General features: G+C 42.8%; 1 protein-coding gene across 2 annotated transcripts in view; it reads right to left on the minus strand.

The window, feature by feature from the left end:
- LOC141085421 (cell adhesion molecule CEACAM5-like) overlaps window positions 1-21,514 on the minus strand; it is a 79,633-nt gene that overhangs the window by 26,237 nt on the left and 31,882 nt on the right. Inside the window, exons 3-10 of one of the 2 annotated variants that reach the window (XM_073570774.1) lie at window positions 16,956-17,237; window positions 16,288-16,569; window positions 14,731-15,024; window positions 13,220-13,459; window positions 8,382-8,714; window positions 7,568-7,678; window positions 7,217-7,296; window positions 3,252-3,293 (exon numbers count right to left, since the gene is read on the minus strand). In XM_073570774.1, the coding sequence (XP_073426875.1) occupies window positions 3,252-3,293; window positions 7,217-7,296; window positions 7,568-7,678; window positions 8,382-8,714; window positions 13,220-13,459; window positions 14,731-15,024; window positions 16,288-16,569; window positions 16,956-17,237 (1,664 nt within the window). The remainder of the gene's footprint in view (window positions 1-3,251; window positions 3,294-7,216; window positions 7,297-7,567; window positions 7,679-8,381; window positions 8,715-13,219; window positions 13,460-14,730; window positions 15,025-16,287; window positions 16,570-16,955; window positions 17,238-21,514) is intronic. The other variant, XM_073570775.1, reaches the window with a different exon arrangement.

Genomic DNA, 21,514 nt, shown 5'->3' on the forward strand with positions numbered 1-21,514 from the left:
CTACTATCATCATGGGCGACTTCAACATCCCCATTGACACTTCCCTCTCAGCTGCCACTAAACTTCTATCTCTCACTTCCTCCTTCAGCCTCACTCAATGGTCTTCTACAGCCACCCACAAAGATGGCCACACACTGGACCTCATCTTCACCCGCCTCTGCTCCCTATCTAACCTCTCTAACTCACCTCTTCCTCTCTCTGACCACAACCTGCTCACATTCTCCTCCCTCTTCACTCCATGTCTACAATCCCCACCCCACAAACTTTCACACCCTCGCAGGAATCTTAAACACCTTGACCTACACTCATTCTCCGAATCCCTCCTCCCTCTTACAGATATAAGTTCCTTACACAATGCGGATGACGCTGCCGCTCTATATAACACCACAATAGCTGTAGCTTTGGAATCCGCTGCCCCACTTACACATACCAAAACTCGCAAAATCAACAGACAGCCCTGGCACACCAGCCTGACCAAAGAGCTGAGGCGAGCTTCCAGGGCTGCTGAGCGCAGATGGAAAAGATCCCACTCCAACGAGCATTTCATCGCATTCAAACAGTCCCTCACTACTTTCAAGACCACACTCGCCACAGCTAAACAAACCTACTTCTCATCTCTCATATCCTCCCTGTCTCACAACCCTAAACAGTTATTCAACACCTTCAATTCTCTCCTCCGCCCCCCAGCACCTCCTCCCTCCCCACTCATCTCAGCTGAAGACTTTGCCTCATTTTTCAAGCAGAAAATTGATAACATCAGGGACAGTTTTGGTCAACAACCCCCAGAACCCTTCCTCCCGACTTCCCAGCCCTCCACCTTCAAAACCAACTTCTCCACCATTACAGAAGATCGACTCTCCACTCTACTCTCAAGATCACATCTCACCACCTGTGCACTCGACCCGATCCCATCCCACTTCATCCCAAACCTCACCACAGTCTTCATCCCAACCCTAACCCATCTCTTCAACCTATCACTAACAACTGGTGTTTTCCCCTCAAGCTTTAAACATGCCTCCATCACACCTATCCTCAAAAAGCCCTCTCTTGACCCATCCTCTGTATCTAGCTATCGCCCTATATCACTTCTCCCATACGCCTCCAAGCTACTGGAACAACACGTCTACCTTGAACTGTCCTCCCATCTCTCTTCTTGCTCCCTCTTCGACCGCTTACAATCTGGCTTCCGGTCACACCACTCCACTGAAACTGCCCTTACTAAGGTCACCAATGACCTCTTAACTGCCAAGAGCAAGCGACACTACTCTGTCCTCCTCCTCCTGGACCTGTCGGCTGCCTTTGACACAGTGGACCATTCCCTATTATTACAGACCCTCTCATCCCTCGGCATCACAGACTTGGCCCTCTCCTGGATCTCATCATACCTAACAGACCGGACATTCAGCGTCTCCCACTCACACACCACCTCCTCACCTCGCCCCCTATCTGTCGGAGTCCCACAAGGTTCAGTCCTAGGGCCCCTGCTGTTCTCTATTTACACCTTTGGCCTGGGACAGCTCATAGAATCTCATGGCTTTCAGTATCATCTTTATGCTGATGACACACAGATCTACATCTCTGGACCAGATATCACCTCCCTACTAACCAGAATCCCTCAATGTCTGTCCACTATTTCATCCTTCTTCTCCACTAGATATCTGAAACTCAACATGGACAAAACAGAATTCATCATCTTTCCCCCATCTCACGTGACCCCCCCTACGAACCTATCAATTACAGTAAATGACTGCCCACTCTCCCCAGTCCCACAAGCTCGCTGCCTCGGAGTAATCCTTGATGCTGATCTCTCCTTCAAACCACATATTCAAACCCTTTCCACTTCCTGCCGACTTCAACTCAAAAATATTTCACGCATCCGTTCATTCCTCACCCAAGAATCTGCAAAAACCCTAGTCCATGCCCTCATCATCTCTCGCCTTGACTACTGCAACCTCATGCTCTGCGGCCTCCCCTCAAACACTCTCGCACCCCTCCAATCTATTCTAAACTCTGCTGCCCGACTAATCCACCTGTCCCCCCGCTATTCCCCAGCTTCTCCCCTCTGTCAATCCCTTCACTGGCTCCCAATTGCCCAGAGACTCCATTACAAAACCCTAACCATGACATACAAAGCCATCCACAACTTGTCTCCTCCATACATCTGTGACCTCGTCTCCCGGTACTTTCCTGCACGCAACCTCCGATCCTCACAAGATCTCCTTCTCTACTCCCCTCTTATCTCCTCTTCCCACAATCGCATACAAGATTTCTCTCGCGCATCACCCCTACTCTGGAACTCTCTACCACAACATATCAGACTCTCACCTACCATCGAAACCTTCAAAAAGAGCCTGAAGACCCACCTCTTCCGACAAGCCTATAACCTGCAGTAACCACGGATCGACCAAACCGCTGCACGACCAGCTCTACCCTCGCCTACTGTATTATCACCCATCCCTTGAAGATTGTGAGCCCTCGCGGGCAGGGTCCTCTCTCCTCCTGTACCAGTTATGACTTGTATTGTTTAAGATTATTGTACTTGTTTTTATGTATACCCCCCTCACATGTAAAGCGCCATGGAATAAATGGCGCTATAACAATAAATAATAATAATAATAATAATAATAATAAGACAGTGGAGCTTCATCCATGGGGACCAACATATACTGTAGCATTATGTGGAGCTCATCATATACTGTTTCAAACATTATATGGGACCAATGATTCTGTATGGAGAAATAGATGGGCCTCGTCATGAGATGTAAAAAGTGAGGTATTTTTCATTGTACTATACCGCTATTTCTCTGCCGTATCGGAGCATGATGAGTTGTGGTATGTGTTAAAGGGGCGCTCTTTCGCCCAGGGCACATGAAAACCTGCAGCCAGCCCTCCCCCCCCACAACTTTAGCCAAATAACCCCCATTTTTCAGTGCGTAACTTGTATTATGAAGTTAATTAAGGTTGACAAGCTTAAGTAAGAAGAATTGATGCTTTTGGCATTCAAATGGGCACTGTAGGTGTGTTTCCTGTCCTCCTCTCACTGCCGACTTTTATTCCCCATTGACTTACATTGGGTTTCGTGTTTCGGGATGACCCCGACTTTTCCCTATAATCGGACGATCTTGCTCGACCCGACTTTTGGAAAAGTCGGGTTTCACGAAACGAAACGCGACCCTAAAAAACCAAAAGTCGCTCAACTCTAGTGGTCTACATTCTAGATTTTCAAGGGAACAGAAAATAATTTAGGCTACCTGATAATTTGCTTCTTCCTTTATAGGCGGCGCTGTGTTGATCTGCCAAAACAAGGTAAAAAAACTTTTTACTATGTAGTTATTTCTAGCCTTAGAATAATTATATTTTTGTACGTTTCTCTGTTCAATATGTTACAAAGAAGACAAAAGTCCGCATATTTTGTGCATTCCTAGATATCTCTGGCGGAACCAGAATACAACTTTAAGGGCAGAGACACACTGGCGAATTTTTCGTCCGAGAATCGGATCGTAAAACTCGCACTGGCTGTCTGCTCTCTTGACCTGAGCTTGACAGCTGCATAATAATCCATCATGCTGTCATTCTCAGGTCAGGAGAGGTGCCGGCCAGTCCGTGCAGTGCGATGCGATTATCGCAGGAGAAATTCGGCAGTGTGACTCCAGCCTAAAATCAGGTTTCACTTCCTTGTAGGACTGAGTTAGTGAGGACCATGAATGAGGTGAACAGGCTGCAACAAAGGCCACATAAAATGGGCTATTCTCTAGGAGAGGGTTGTCAACTTTCATCCAAGTAAAATACTCCATAACGTGTGGCAGACTTGTCCTTTTCGAAAACATTATTTATCTTTCTTAACGAGTTGTGTTCATCTTTTTGGTAATTGCAATTTTTGGCATAAACTCAAGTTAAGATGCTGTATTTAGAAAACTGGTTGTGTATAAGGGTACTTTCACATTGCTCGTTGGCCCCGTTGGGGCGTACTTCAGAATCCCATGCAAAACAGGATTTGGAATATGTGTCAACAGGACCATAAACTGTAACGGTGCCTTGCAGACAAATGCATCATTTTCAACAGTGTATGCCTTCAGTAGGTATAAACTCAGATACAATCTACTATGTCGGTACTGTCACACTTAGCGATGTACCAGCGATCCCAACCAGCGATATGACGCGGTCAGGATCGCTGGTGCATCGCTAAGTGGTCGCTAGTGAGCTGCCACACAGGCAGATCTCACCAGCAACATCGCAGGGGACGGGGGATCGCTACTTACCTGTCACACCAGGCGATCCTGCGTCCTCCCGCCCGGCTCCACGCGTCGCTCGTCTCCACAGCAGGAAGCTGACGACGAGAAACAGTCCTGGAGGTTCTCGCGCGATCAGCGATAATCAGCGGGGGAGCGGGTCGTAGGTAAGTATCAGACACAGCGATATCGCTAGCAATATCGCTATAACATCACTAGTTATAGCGATATTGCTAGCGATATCTCTTAGTGTGACATGCCCTTTAGTGTCCACCTCCAGTAAGTGCACACGCTCGAAAATGATACACGTCAGGGTATACCTTTGCTCTGCTGGAATCATTACGGTCTATGGCCCCGATGTCAGCTGCTGTTAGGTTGTTCGTGATGGGCGGCTTAAGGCAGTGACGTCATGTGCTGCACGTGCCGGCATGTCAAAGTCAGCTGTCGGCTTCTGCGCTGGATTTAGAGGAGGTGGTCACACATCGTGGGATTGGGCAAAGGTAAGACTTAGTCATTTATTTCCTTTTAAAATGTGTTGGAGAAGGACAGAGGACATTACTACTGGAAGGAGTCAAGGATGGAGAACATTATTATAGGATGAGGCCCAAGATGAGAAACATAATTAGATAAAGGGCCCTTGTTGGCTGGCATTATTACATGATGGGAGACATCATACCAGGATGGAGGAAATGGGGCCCAGAATAGGGAGCATTATTTCTGGAATGGCCCAGGAGAAGGGGGCATTATTACTGGAAAGGGCCAGGATGTGGGTATTATTACTGGAAGGTGCCCAGGATGGAGGACATTATTACTAGAAGGTTCCCAGGATGGAGGACATTATTACTGGAAGGGGCCAGGATGGGGGGGATTATTACAGGAAGGAACAAGGATGGGAGATATTATTACATGGGTAGTTTACTTGCATGTCTTCATATGATCTAGAACAGGGTTCCCCAGCTCCAGTCCTCAAGGCCCACCAACAGGTCATGTTTTCAGGATTTCCCTTGTATTCTACAGGTGATGCAATTATCACCTGGGCAATACTAAGGAAATCCTGAAAACATGACCTGTTGGTGGGCCTTGAGGACTGGAGTTGGGGAAAACGTGATCTAGAATGCTACAAGGGTCCATACATCTGATTAACATGCAGGTGGTGACCCAGGTTCAAATTTTGCACTTTAGTTGTGCCACTGTTCAAAATCCATGTCTTTTCACCTAAACACCGTTAAAGTAGCCCCAGAAATTCGTAGTGATATGCTGCTTTTTAATGGGATGGCTGCTTTAGAAATTATTTAAAACATGTGTATTATAGTATGTAACTTACTAATGGTCTCATATCTAACGTTTTGAGCCCTTTTCAAACTTTTTTAAGCCACCTCCTCTTAAAAAGCAAGCCTTCTCTGCTATCCTCATCCGTAATAAGGAAATCGCTCAGTATTTTCCGTTAAAATCCACTAAGGCCCAATTCATCAAAGGAAGTTACCCAAAAGTTTTGTGAAAGTTCTTCACGCTAGTGTGGGTGGAACAGCGGAAAGAGCTGGGGCGAGGCAATGTCTACCAAGCAAATTAATTAAGAGTTGTGTTGTACCTTACATCAGAAATGTTACTCCCGATCCCAGATCAGAGTAACATTCCCAACAAGGCACACACCAAAGATAGGATGCATCACATTCATTCAGTGGATTGTATCTCTTAATGAATTTGGTGCATTTTACTCCTGCACATCATTGATAGATTCTGGTGTACGAAACGTCAGTCTTAATGAATTCAAGCTGATTGTTGATGGTGCAAGTGCAGTGGAAAGGTGCATTATGACTTTTCACTTATTTCTCCATCTGCCCATATTTCTAGATGAAAATTTCGAGAAGATGGAACTTAAGGCTAGCGAATCAATAGGATGTGGCTTAAAGGAGCACTCCCATCAAAGTTTTTATGCTCTTGATATATTGCAGTCATAATAATATATAGCACTGTGTACTTAGGCTAGGTTCACATCGCGTTAATGCAGTTCGTTCAACGCATAGCGTTGATGGGCTGCACTAACTCTACTGTCATATTGTGATCGCGTTTAGCAATCACGCTAGCCCAGCTTCCCTATCTGCGCTAGTAGTGACGAACCCCCGGATGCTGCAGCACGCGTCCGAGGGTCCGTCACAGAATGACGGCACATCGCTAACGCATGCCGATTATGGCATGTGTTAACGATGCGCTAAATAATGGCGGTCTATGGCTGCGCTAATGCATCTTTTACATAGCGTTAGTGCCGGATGTGACGGATGCCGTCAGCACATTGCCATTAGTGAAATGTGAACCCAGCCTTACAATTGCTCATTTTCCGCTTCTACCCAGTTAATTTTTCTCTTTTCTCTGCTCTATATAGAAACAGGAAGTCTCTTTTCCCTGCATGAGTCATTCCCATCTTCAACTCCTGATGCAGCTGCTTCCGCCTTTTGCAGTGACTTATGACTCATGTAGAAAATTGACCTCCTGTTGCCACATAGAGCAATTTGTATGTAGTGAGTCAAATTGTAGTTCTAATGATGACTCATACAGGGAAAAGAGACTTCCTGTTTCTACATAGCGCTTTTAAGAATTCAGCTAGTCTGTTTATAATCACATGATGTCATAGACCTAATAGAAAAGAGAAGCATTAACTGGGTAGAAAGGCAAAATGAGCCATTGTAGGTACACAGTGCTATATAATATGTTGACTGCAATCTATTAAGAGGGCAAAAGTAAGACCTTCACAACAGAGTTTACTAGTAAGTAATGTACATTTAGATTTAGTTTATACTTTTTAATATTAATCTATAGTAGCTGACCCTTGTATCAGGCCATGCTTTGCTCTTCAGTCTGCGTCTCTCTAGCTTTTGCATTTGTAATTTTACAACAGCTGAAAAGACAAAGATTAAATATGATTGTTTTGGAGGATAAAGAATATCTTTATTTCTAAGACCCTTCTTATAGTCCATGTTGGAAATTCTTACCACTGCTCCTGGAAGTTTAGTTTCATAAAGGCGTGCTGGTGGAGAATCTGGATCTTTATAGGTTGCTTTTTGGGATTTACCTGATTAAATAAGCAAACAATAAAATAAATATAATAAATACAAATATACCACAAATAGAAAGGTGCTTGTTCAATGCAATTTACAGCTATTTACTAGCAATTAGTTGTGCTAAACACCAAAGAAGGATCACTCAACAATTCTTTAATCTCCATAGAAAAAGATAATGGATGGAGAAATGATCCAGCATTACTGTGACCATACAAAATAATGTATATTCTCCAAAAATTTAGTTTGAAGGTTAATATTGTACACAAATTAGTGAGTGCATACGTTTCTGTAAAATGAAGAATGCGATGACTCCTATTAGGGCTACACCAGTGAGTACTCCTAGAACTATACCGGCTATCGCTCCACCATCCAGTCCACTACTGGAACCACCACCTGGAAAATAAAGAGCATACAAAGTCACAATAAAAAAGAAATAAAAAATATTTTCAAGAAATATTTTCTACTTTAAGTCATTATTGTAGCTGTATCACTAGGATGGCATTCAACCAGTAGGGGACTAGGTAGAAGATATTCCATGATGAACTTTGCATATTATGGAACAATATAGCACTAGAATATACTGCTCATTTACCAGACACAAAATCATCAAAAACTAGTAACAATATGAGATTTTGAAATACACAGATTTGATGTAAAACAGCATAAAAGTAAGAATACTATAATACATTAGACAACGAGGTGACAGTTTGGCATAGAAAAACCATATTAAAATATCCTATTAGAAAATTATGAGTTAATAGAGGTAGTTTTCCCTTCAAAACCCTCCATCTAATAGCTCATGTCTAGAAGGGCTCTAAAGACTATCTCCAACTGTGAAGACGACAGGTCTGTACAATAAACAACTCAAAAATTTCAGTAGAGACTGTGTAGTACTTCATTTCCCCTGTGGAGGCACTGTAGTAAAACTGAACAGTTGATGCTTAAATCTCTAGCAAGTTACAACTGATTGCTATGATCTTCTTATCATCAGGGGGTCATAATAAGCGATTTCTGGATTGCTGTTGTAGATACCATCCATATTAGTTTGTTTATGCTACTTATAATGAAAATGATGGATTCTTTCTTCACGACTTACCACTTTGGGATGCTTTAACATTAAACAAGAAGATTGTGCTTCCAATGAAGTTTTCAGCTACACATTTATATTCCCCAAATTCGGCCTCAGCCAACTTATCGATGTTCAGAGTGGATGCATAGGGCGTGGAGTCCACGTTGAATTTACCACCAGTCTGAATAGAAGTAGAACTATTGCCCTGGAACCAGGAGAATGTAGCAGGAAAGACTGGAGCTGATAGGGCAGTGGCCCGCGATTGGACTCCAGCTTGTAGATCCACTGTTAGGTTGACTGCACCTCCGACTATACCTGGAGTAACGGTGTCGTTCTTATGGTCAGGAGACTTTGGACGCTCTGATGGAGGATGGAGAAGAAAATATAGGATAGTTAGTCCCTATGAAGAATTTTTTTCTCCTCATGAATGAATGATTATCAACATTCCAAAGCTAGAACTCTTCTAGTGGAGGTCTTAACATTTTACATCTGGGTGTACAGAAAGAGGAAAGCAATAAACACAGTTTATGATGTTACACGTGGGTATAGATAAGTTAGGTCTTATGCAGAGATGTCGTAACAAATAAGGTTAGGCACTTTGGAAGGGAAAATCCATGTCACTATTATATATTGATTGTGTAAACCGTGACATAGAAAAGGACTTCAAACTTTATTGCAGTAACCAGTGCCAGGTAGCTGCAGCCAAGGCATGTAAGATAAAGATGGAGTGCATAAAACAGTCAACACTGTGTACATGAGGAAGTTTTTGCTACTTTAAAATCATCTACTCATAGAATATTGTTTAAAGTTTTGAGACCATTGTGTTATAAAGACTTAATAAAGCAGGAAAAAGTGGACAGAAATACTCTGTCCTAGGATGTTGTGATAGTTAATTGGTGTCAAAAAGTCCAGAATGTCGAACCCTATTACACTGTAGGATAAAAAAATAAACGATTATATGCACCAGTCCTAGTCGCACCCAATGGCTGCTCCCCTTCCTCCCCCTAGGTACCTCTTTCCTCTCGATCTTCAGATCTTACAGCATTAACAACAAGTCATTATAAGTTCACAGGATGTTATTTTTTTTTTTATCATTGGTGTACTAGTACTGGTCATTTTTCACTAAAAATGGAGAAATTCCTTTTTTGTGAGCTATAGGAGGAGGGTTTAGTGTCAGTGAGGTCACTGGTCACCATTGTGGTCAATGATTGCCAGCAATGTTCATATAGATTCTCATCAGAAGAGTAAGCAGGAAGACCAGCAAGGGACTCAGGCAGCACCATGTAAGAGGGGCAGTAGAGTAGTAGGAGATTATGCTATTTTTTTTTCATTATCGACCATATTTAACATTAAAAAGAAAGCTATGACAAGTCAGGGGATGCCCTTTCTGTTTAATAAAAGAGGGGACAGTCCCAGTCTGATAATTTTTCTATATTCAAGTTATTGTCAAAAGTTGTCGGAAGGATTCCTAACGCCCACCTAAAAACACAACTTTGTAGCAAAAGTCAGATTCTAACTTCCAGGTAGTGAGGTCTCGACATGCAAAGTGGGATTCTTGCACTTTGCACTAATTCAGCTATGTCACATTCTTTACTAAACTGTTACCGTACAGTAATCTCTCTAGCGATGTTACTGTTCGGTATCTGTTTAGTAAATGATGCAGGTGCGCAGGGCTAGCACAAAGTGTGAGATCTCTTGACAAAATGTGAGAGCTCATCCTTTTACTATAAGGCTATGTTCACACGTTCAGGATTTTTCGCGTTTTTTCCACATTTTTGTTGCATTTTTCCACGTCAAAAATGCTTAAAAAATGCATACATTAAGCATCCTGTTATTAGAATGAAATCCGCAATTTTTGTGCCCATGATGCGTTTTTTTCCGCAAAAAAAGCGCATTATGGAAAAAAACGCAGCATGTTCTATAATTTTGCAGAAAATCTGCGGATTTCATTGGATTAGGATGCTAAACGTCAAAAATCTGAAAAAAAAGCGCAAAAAAACGCGATAAAAACGCAAAACAAAAGCGAATAAACAATTGCGGATTTCCTGGGAAGGAGTCCGGGTTTTCTCAGGAAATTTCTGCATACGTGGGTACATAGCCTAAGAGTCACCACCGAAGGTTGTGGGATCCCCTTCTGCATGATGGGATCCAACAATCCAGAAGTTCAGGGGTGACTGTTGCTAGAAAGTGATGCCCTTTAGGGGAATCCTGAGCACGTTTGAAAATAACTTACATTTTAGAAAATCACCAGTCTGGGGCAGACTGTTGAGAGATAGTCTTTATTTAGAATTGTATTGTTAAAGTTGTATTCGATAACATTCAAGTCTTCTACATCACCAGGAGTCATTAGCAACTGACAAGAGTCATGTCATCTATATTGTAACCATCAAACTTAAACTGATGTTTAACTGACTTCACTCTGTGATTATAAGGGTGAATTACAATTTCTACTGTGCCAATTTTTTGCTCTTCTGTGATGACCACTTTTTAAAAAAATTTTGTGCTGAACTATTTTGTCCGCTAAAAGGATAGAAACCAGTAGAATTCCCATAAACTTAATAGAATCCAATAGGCGCGGTTAGTGTATGTTCCACTATGGATCCTCGATTTCCATCATTTTTTTTCCTATTCTATATTCCAATTCTCTTTCTTTATTCAGAAACAAAGTAGTAATTTAATTATTGTGATCTAACATCTACTTCTGAATACATCAAAGAAAGTGTAAAAGCAGAATTGAATACAACATGAAACATTCCAAAATTATCCATATAAACTCTTCATTGGATCCAGTTTGTGGTATATTTAAATTTAACAGTCATTTACTACTGTACATCCTAAACATTGCAATTTGTTATTCTTTGCTATCTTGATGCGTCATTTGATTTTTTTTCTGCTAGTTGGGATATACTTTAAAATATTTATTATGGACAATTTTTTTTCACCTCTATGTTTTATTTGATTTTAATTTGTGGGTTGAGGACATGCCTAAAAATCTTGATCACAAGGGTTATTGTTCCATTTATACTGTATTTGTCTATATTATTATTATTATTATTATTATTATTATACACTTATTCCATGGTGCTTTACATGTGAAAAGGGGAAATATAGACAAGTATAGTAAACATGTGTAAGACAAGGGACACACAAGTACATAAGGAGAGGGGACCCTGCCCGCGAGGGCTCACAGTCTACAGGGGTGGGTGAGGATACAGTAGGAGAGCGTAGAGCAGGTCATGCTGTGGTTCAGTAGACCGAGGATCATAGCAGGCTGTAGGCTTGTCGGAACAGGTGGGTCTTCAGGTTCTTCTTGAAGGTTTCCGTTGATGGTGAGAGTCTGATGTGTTGCGGCAGGGAGTTCCAGAGTATGGGGGAAGCACGGGAGAAGTCTTGTATGCGGTTGTGGGAAGAAGAGATAAGGGGGAGTAGAGAAGGAGATCCTGAGGTGATCGAAGGTTGCGTGCGGGTAGGTACCTAGAGATCATGTCACAGATGTATGGAGGAGACAGGTTGTGGATGGCTTTGTATGTCATGGTTAGGGTTTTGAATTGGAGCCTCTGGGCGATAGGAAGCCAGTGAAGGGTCTGGCATAGGGGGGAGGCTGGGGAATAGCGGGGAGACAGGTGGATTAGTCGGGCAGCAGAGTGTAGGATGGACTGGAGCGGAGCCAGAGTGCTAGAGGGGAAGCCAGAGAGTAGGAGGTTGCAGTAGTCGAGGTGGGAGATGATAAGAGCATGCACTAGTGTTTTTGTGGTTTCATGGTTGAGGAATGAGCGTATCCGGGAAATATTTTTGAGTTTGAGGTGGTGAGGGCTTGGATATGTGGTTTGAAAGAGAGCGCAGTCGAGGATCACCCCAAGGCACCGAGCGTACGGGACTGGGGAAAGAGAGCAGCCGTTGACATTGATGGATAGGTCTGGTGGAGGGGTAGAGTGAGATGGGGGAAAGATGATGAATTCTGTTTTGTCCATGTTCAGTTTGAGAAAGCGAGCAGAGAAGAAGGCTGAGATAGCAGACAGACATTGTGGGATTTCGGTCAGTAAGGAGGCGAGGTCAGGTCCAGATAGGTAGATCTGCTAGTCATCGGCATAGAGGTGATACTGCAAACCGTGGAATTCTATGAGCTGTCCCAAGCCGAAGGTATAGATGGAGAATAGTAGGGGTCCTAGGACAGAGCCTTGGGGAACACCGACAGACAGGGGGCGAGGTGAGGAGGTGGTGTGTGAGGGAGACACTAAATGTTCGGTCTGTTAGGTATGATGAGATCCAGGATAGGGTCAGGTCTGTGATGCCAAGAGATGAGAGAGTCTGTAGCAGGAGGGAATGGTCTACGGTGTCGAAGGCAGAGGACAGGTCCAGGAGAAGGAGGACAGAGTAGTGTCGCTATATAGGGACTTTATTTTAAGTCACAGCGTCAAAGGTTTTCTTTGCACACGTTGTGCTTTTTAAAATTATATATGGTTCTGCCCATTATAGGTCATGAACAAAGTTTGTGTTTATAGTTTATCAATATCGTTCAGGATGTGCCGATTTTATATTCTGGTGTTTCTTGTTCTTCTTGGGATTCAATTTCAGTAACAAGCACCTCTATCATATTGCCTGCCGCTTCTTAGTCCAGCAGAATCTTTAAAACTAGTGATGGGCGAGAGCAAGCGAGACCGTCCTCCAGAAAAATGCTCCAGTTTCATATTATGCTCGCAACTCGACTTCCATCATTTTTGTTGTTCTGTTTCTATGACAGTGCAGAACAACAAAAATGAAGAAAGCAAATGTGAACAGAGTCATAGATATTTCCATTTAGCCTCTACTGAAGAGTAGAACGCAGTATTATTCATGGAACTGAAATATCAGTATTAACTTCTTACCCATTGTTACCATGCAGCTTGAGGTTCTTCCCAGCTGATTACCTTTACAGGTAAGATTGCTCCCATGGATATTACTGGTAAAGCTCACATTTCTGAACACTTCATTAATGATTGTATTTTGGACATCACCAAATATCATGGTGACATTGGCTGCTGGTTTTCCTCCTGGCCAGGAACATCCAAGCTGTACTGTCTGGTTTATGGCTTGCACAGTACAGACAATGTTCCCATTAGGAGACCCTGGGATGTAAGAAAGTAATAGATGCAGTAAATGCATATTATTAACAATATCTATATATCTACTTATTTCCTATCCCACATGGTAGATTATCACAAGGATTCACCAACAAGGATGGTCAGGCTGTGGCAAGGGATAGAATTCAGAAACCCAAAGAAGCTATGTAGGATGTGTAAAAAGTAACAATCATGTCAGGTTAAGCGGTGCAGAGGTTAATCTGGGTAGCCTCTCTATGGATCTGGGGAGGGTTCTTATAGCCTCATGGAGGGGCCGTCCCCTGTCGTTTATACTCCTAGCTGAGTGTGCCTGACCATGTTCTGTCTGTGCTTCATGCCTGTCTTCGTATGCTTGCTTGGTGTTTGATTCGGTCCTGTCACGGTTAACGTCTCTTGTATTCTGACTCTGTACCTCGCTTCCCGCTCTGTGTATGACCCCTGGCTACGTACTGACGTTTCTGTGATTATCCCTCCTGTACCTCGCTGCCCGCTCTGTGTATGACCCCTGGCTACGTACTGACCTTTCTGTGATTATCACTCCTGTACCTCGCTGCCTGCCCTGTGTATGACCTCCTGGCTTGCCTGACCTGAGTTCCCCTCTCCTCTACTTCAGTTTTCTGTATACTACATCATCTGCAGTACTAGGACTCTAAGCCCCGCCCCCTGCGGTCACATGATCGTAGGTCCTGTGCGCACCTAGCTCTTCATCATTGCTCCACCTCCCGCAGGTCCTCAAGCTACTCTGCTCCTACCCACATTAGACGCCAGGACTCCTGTGGCTGCGGTAAAGAGTCCTCCACGTGCATTCTATCTGTGTCCTTGTTACTTGAGGTGGCAGTGCTGCTGAAGCACCCCTGACAAATCATTTTCTCATCAACCTGATCAATCTATCCAACCTCTTCAATCTATCCAATTAGCTACCTATCTCTTATCTTACAGATTATTTTGTTACCAGGACCCAATGAGGTTCAGCAGTAGTAATGGGTTGACTCAGAGACCTACTGTGGAAATGGAGGGTGAGCAAAAATTAGCAGTCACGTTACAATCAACCTTGTGGAGTATCATATGGTAATTATGGTCCTGGTAGAAGAACAGAAGTTTTGAAGCCTTCAAGTGTCTCATACAGCGCGTGTGACTACAACCATCGAGCACATTGTGCCGTGCTATGTGACCTGTAACCATTAAGTGCATTGTGCCACTGTTGTATGACAGGTGGACAGATTGATTAGATTAATAGATTTTATTTATTGCATTGAAAGAGTAGAAGTGTTACTCACAGTTGATATTGAGGTTGGCTGCACTACTGTTCAAACTATTAGCTCTGTTGGAGGCTTTGCAGGTGATTAGTCCATTGTCGGTCTTTGAGACGGGGCTGATGATGATATTGGAGTTTGGAGGAGAATCACCCTGATTAATGTAGTATGGAGGCTTTGCGGACATTTCGTTTCCATTCAGACTCCAGGAGAAGGTGATGGCTGAACCCTGAGCTGAGCAATAGAAATGTGCCAAATCCTCTCCTGCCCAGATCCCTGTTGATATGAGACTGTACAGCGCCACTGCCGAGATCGGAGCTGTGAATAACACCAAAGATGAATGCGAGAAGCCATCAATAACAGGTCAGAAACCTCGCTGTTTTTAGCCATGGGCAAATCTCTTTTTTGACACCGGTGTTAGAGTTCCTCTGTATTATTAGTTATTAAAGTTCCTTAGGAATTTCTCTCAAAATAAATATAAAGTTTATCATGTGTTTTTAATGTATAATGAAAAGTAATAAATTATTTTTAGGCATTAAAAGGAATCTCATGAAAAGGTAATTTATAGATTTAGCCAAAGTGTCACTTAAGATTTATAGAAATGTATAGTCTATACTCCCACCTTGGACTTTCCTGTCTTATTTCTTTTTGTCCTGAAAGGTATGTAGTGCCTGATTAGTGGCAGTGTGGGAGGGAAATGTTAAAAGTAGCTGATGACAAGTTGTCCACCGCTCTGGCTCTCCAGTAATCAACTGTAATCTGTGGTGGGGTTTAGCAACAAGAGTTAGATTACCCTGCTGCACCCCCAGAGGGGAACTGAAGCATTACATGGTTCTGAAAATGAGACAGACAAATTTTTACTAAAAATTAAGGACTTCTTCCACCTCAACATGTCTGTTATGTTTTAAACTAGTAGGAACTGATATATCCTTGTTGATCGCCATATGTCCTTTTAGTCTCTGTTGCAGTGGAGAGCTGTTTATCTTTTTGATTTTTAAAGTCAATCATTGTTATTATAGGAGGGGGACACAGAAGCTTAATCCTGTGAGAGAGAAGATTGCATTTAGTGGACAGATGAGAATTAGGAACCTGTACTGGAAAAGGGCATAGGCACACCGGAGTAAGGCTGAACTTTGTATGAAGTATTGCCTCACCATACACAGCTAAGAGACTGGTTCCTGAGAGTGAGAGACTGATACATGGTAACTGTGTGAGTGGACTGCAAGAGTGTCCAAGTTGTAAGACAAGATTTAGTAGTTCACAGCTGCCATGATAGGCAACCAGAGTAGGAGACAAACCGAGCAATGAGAAACAGAGTGATCTGTGCTGTATCATCATTAACTTCGAGTTGGAAAGATATTCTTGACGAGATTTCCAGCCAGCCATCACAATTTCCAGCAAAATGCAGCAAATAACAGCTCACAGCCGTTTATTGCAAGTAGCTTACCCTGTTCGGCTCAACCTGTTACCTCTTTAAAGACAGTGGAAACCACCAAGCACATTGCCTTTTTGTGAATAAAACTGTTGCTGAGCTGCCTTCTGTGTGCACTTCTATTCACTTCTATATGGCGTGTTACTTACAGGCCAGGTTGAACTTCACATCACTGCTGTCCAGGCTGTTGACTAGGTTTATAGCCGTACATATGAAGGATCCATTGTCATCGGGGGAGACAGGGCTGATAACGAGCGTGGTGTTATTGTCGGTGAGGGTATATCGGCCTCCTCCGGATATCACTGCCCCTTGCAGACTCCATAAGTAACTTATATTTGTACCATCAGCCGAACATCGTAGAGAAACTGAATCTAATCCAGGCCAAACAAGTCCGGATACATTACTTGTCACCGCAACATTAGATACTGGAACTGAGATACAAAACACAAAGGAACATAAAGGTTGGATTACAATCAATACACAATGATATGCTATATATGTGCACATCCTCCAAATTTAGTCTCCTGACTTTAGTGGAATGAATGCCCTCCGCCTACATATTTACCAAAACATTCAACATGTGGCCAACAAGTGACATTGCTAATCTGCTCCCTCCATATTGCGGTGATCCCTCTGCGCTGCGCTTCCTGGGAATTTTCTATCTACGGCAATTTGTTGCTTTCTGACGAAGGTCAGGAACTTAGGACCGACGTGTCAAATATACTGTATTGTAAAACTGAATTGTCTGAATAAAATATTTTCACTATTCTACTGCTCAAAACCTGGGTGCCAAATTTTTCTCTATTTTTATTCTTACAATATACAGTCAGATTCAGGGAGTTGCTGGTGTTGGTGCTGACAGGGTTCTGGATGGTGCAGGTGTAGGATCCACTGTCATATTCAGCTACTGGTGTGAAGTCCAGGAATGATCCCCTGCAGATCAGACGCTCAGAGCAGATAATCTTCTGACCATCCCGGTGGAAAGTGTAATAAGTCACAGTCTGAATCCCAGCATCACACCGTATGGTCACATCGGTGCCATTAACGAAAGGTTTGTTGATTGCAACATTGGAGCGGAGAACAGGAGCACTGAGTGGAGCTAAAAAAAATCAAAAACATAGTGGTTCATTTTTTAGTGTCTATTTTGTTCACTGTTAGTTGTGTTGCTAAACCAGTGATTGGCGCAACCCAAAAATGATGGTGCAGTTTATAATCATTTCTAGCAAAATTACCTCTGCATCCTTTTCATGTGAAATAGGAAATCCATTTAGAATAATCTCCTAATAACTGCAAGTGAGGGGGTGAGGGTCCTAACAGTAGGCTTGCATATATAGGACACTTATGGTATAGACTATCAATGGATGTAGACAACCTTTTGTGACACTATTTATTTATCTATCTCATTTACTGTATATAGTGCCATTAATTCCACAGCGCTTTACAGACATTATTGGCACTGTCCCCATTGGGGCTCACAATCTAAATTACCTATCAGTATGTCTTTGGAGTGTGGGAGGAAACCGGAGAACCCGGAGGAAACCCACGCAAACACGGGGAGAAAATACAAACTCCTTGCAGATGTTGTCCTTGGTGGGATTTGAACCATCACTTCTCACAGACAAGCTGTCAAGTAGTCCAAGTCAAATATTAAGAGTGTATGTCAAGGGCAGAGTGGCAAGACAAAGGAGTAAATAGCTCCAAATAAAAAAAATTAAAAAAGAATGGCTATCCGATGGCTCTGTCACTCCAATGAATTAAAAAAAAAAAACAATGTTTTTATTAAAACAACAAATTTCTAGAGCGACCAGCTCTCTTCATCAGGTACAGATAAAAACATACCTTCACATTGACCAGAATTCTTATAAACCCCTTCAACCAGGTGTGGGTATTCTAATTCCATTAATCATGTAACCCCATTTCTGCTGCCCTGTTGCTCCATAGCAATCATGTCTCATTGTAAATGCAGTGCATATAAACCTATACATTACCAGTGCATTGCATATTAGCTTGTAGGCTCTATGCATTCATTTAACCCCTCAGGGACTAATGTAGATAAATAGAAAAAGTTATTGGATTTCTAAATTATCAGCCTTGGACATCTATCAGTTAAGCTCTATTTGTTCTCTAAGGATGTGTGCACACGTTGCGGAATCTGCTGTGGATCCGCAGCAGATTTGGTTCTGCGGATTCGCAGCAGTTTCTGCTGCGGTGTACAGTACCATTAAAAGCAATGGAAAAGGAAAACAGCAGTGCACACGGTGGAGATTTTTCCGCATGGATTTGCTGCGGTTTCAAAACCACAGCATGTCAATTCTTTGTGTGGATTCCGCAGCGGTTTGGCACCTGCTCCATGACAGGTGTCAAACCGAAGGGGAAAATCGCAGGCTAATCCGCAGAAAATATGCAGATTTAGACAAATCTGCACAGAAAATTCCGCAGCAGAATCCACAACATGTGTACACACCCTTATAGTGCCTGTGCTTGCTGGTTGAAGGACTACAAGGGCCATATACTCTAAGCAAGGGCTGCTGAGCGGATTGAGGGCTACTTTTTAAGTGAAAGGCTGCAGGTAAATGCGTAGTTAAACACAATATCATAATTTAAATAGAATCTGTCACCCCCTGGACACGTTTCAGCTATTACTATGGGCATACAGGTAATAGAAATGTTAATCTAGTCTTACCTGTATGCGCATATTTGCTGTCTAGATGTGAAGAAATAGTTTTATTTCATTATGCTAATAATTTCTTCCAGGCTACGGTGCATGCGGTGCCTGGAAGAAATCCTGCCTCCTTTCTTCATTATACTATCACCCCGCTCTCATACACGTCAGACTGACCTGTGACGTGCAGTTGTGGTGCTTGAATAACATGTCGGAATCCCGCCCATGCGCCCTGCACTTCCTCGACAGTCTGTACCTCTTCCTACTTTCTATGGTCCAGTTCTTGGGCGCAGGTACTGGAGAACAGAGCGCTGAATACACTGACCATAGAGAGAAGGAAGAGGAACAGATTGCCACGCGAGTGCAGGGCGCATGTGCAGGATTCCGAAGCCACAACTGCACATCACAGGTCAGTCTGACGTGCGTGAGAGGGGGGTGATAGTATAATGAAGAGAGGAGGAAGGGATTTCATTAGCTAAATCATTAGCATAATGAAATAAAAGTCCAATTCTCCATATCTAGACAGCAACTATGAGGCATACAGGTAAGGCTACTTTCACACTAGCGGTTTTTTGCGCTGCTCTGCGTGCGCAGTCCAAACGCATACAAAAAACGCATCAAACATTTTGCATGCATTTGCTTATTTTATGCGCATGCGTTTTAACCAGTCTGACTCTTAAAATGCATGTGATTTTAAACGCTGACGTGCGCATGGACATGGTCAGCGTTCCCATAGACTGTAATGTGGTTTTTTTGCGTATTCCGTGCGTATTTGTGCGCATGCGTTTTTTTGACACAGGTTGGGAGCACAAAAAATGCAACAGGGTGCGTCCGGCGCATAGGCGCACACTGCAAAAAACGAATGCGCACAAAACGCATGCAAACGCTAGACAATGCGTACCCATGTTAAACATAGGGGTGCATTGTGCATGTGCATGTATGCACACGCAGCGCAAAAAAACGCTAGTGTGAAACCAGCCTTTGACTATATTAATATTTCTATTACCTGCATATAAGCATGACTTGAACAGGTGTTTGAGGGTGAATATATCTGCACTCGATGTCAGCAAGTTACATGTTTGGAAGCCCAGATAATGTGCAGCTAACACTCAGGAGCATTGCAAACCTGGAGAGTTTAGCGCTCACTGAGCATGTGCTGGCTGGGGTCAGTGAACTGGAGGAGGGTGCAGGTGGGGAAGATCAGGACCCAGAAGTAAGTAGTAACAAATCACCACACACTCTTAATGGATATTTGCAGAAAGTTTATAACAAATCCAGTGGATGCAGCGATAGCACAAAGTATTTATATGGAAACGGTGCAGGAAAAAAGTTAGAAAGCGACAAAAAAATAACATTTTCAACCCTTACAGGGGTGAAAACAAGTGAGAGGAGGTTCAAATGTTGAAGAAGAGATGCAGCACCCAACCAAGGCGCCGACGTGCCGGATATCCACACCCAGCAAGGTACCCCTTGCATTATACAGTACAATTTCTCCTCTTCAACATTTGAACATCTGCTATAGGAAGGAGGGTAATAGAGAAATAGTGCAGCAAAGGCCAGACCGATGTTGGTGGTAGGGGACTCTATAATTAGGTGGACAGACAGGGTCATCTGCTGCCATGAAATTGGTGCAGGAAGGAAGGGTTTGGGTTCATGGAGAACTGGGCAGAAGTCTCTGTCGGCTACAGACTCTATGGTAGGGATGGGTTGCACCTCAATGGGCACATGGTGCAGCTGTGACTGGAGAAAAAATGGTCAGACGGATGGAGGAGCTTTTAAACTAGGATCTGGGGGAGGGAGGGTAGTTGTGCTAACAAAGGAATAGATATAGTAGACAGAGAGAGTGACACAGTAGGGGTTAATAAAGATTTAGGGGTGCTGAGACATGCAAGGAATATAGGAAGGTGAGAAGGAGTAATACATGTGCTAATAGTATTAAATGTTTGCCGACCAATGCAAGAAGTCTTGCAAACAAAATGAATGACTTGGAGACTCTTATGTCAGCCACAGAACACGACGTGGTGAACATTACAGAGACCAGGCTGGACAAAAGCCATGACTGTATGACAAACACAGAGAGTTACACTACATTTAGAAAGGACAGGAAAGACTGAAAAGTTGAAGGGGTGTGCATTTTTTTTAATTAAATATAACTTAAGACCAGTGCTCAATGATGACATTGGGTGGCTCTGCGACAATGTAGAGTCACTATGGGTAAATGTACATGGGGATGGCAATAATGGAAATCTTCTAATTGGAGTTTGCTACAAGCCTCCTGGATCTGGTTTTATCAAATTAACCAGATATAATTTCACATCTACAGGTCAGAGAGCATTTTGGAAGCAATGACCATAACATGGTAAGTTTCAAAGTAATTTTCAAACTTAATTTTCTTTTCGAAAATTTTTTATTGTTTAAAACATTAAACATAAGGGGGGGGGAGGAGGAGGGGGGAGGGGGAGGAGGAAAGAGATAATAGGGAATTAGGGAACAAGTATCAGTTGACAAGGGATGCAACCCTTGAGTCGTAAACAAAGTCAACATTATAATCTGAAATATAATACAAGGGTATTAACTAAGGCAATGCAGAATAAACCGCATAAAGAGAGAAACAGTATTACAAAAATACACAATAGCAAGTCTGTATAGCAATATAGAGTTTAGGTTGTGTAAGGATGAAGTGATAGCGATATTGCAATATAACACTGATATGT

The sequence above is a fragment of the Dendrobates tinctorius genome, unplaced genomic scaffold (assembly GCF_039654945.1).
Source record: "Dendrobates tinctorius isolate UK_male_01 unplaced genomic scaffold, ASM3965494v1 ptg000028l, whole genome shotgun sequence".
Taxonomy (NCBI): domain Eukaryota; kingdom Metazoa; phylum Chordata; class Amphibia; order Anura; family Dendrobatidae; genus Dendrobates; species Dendrobates tinctorius.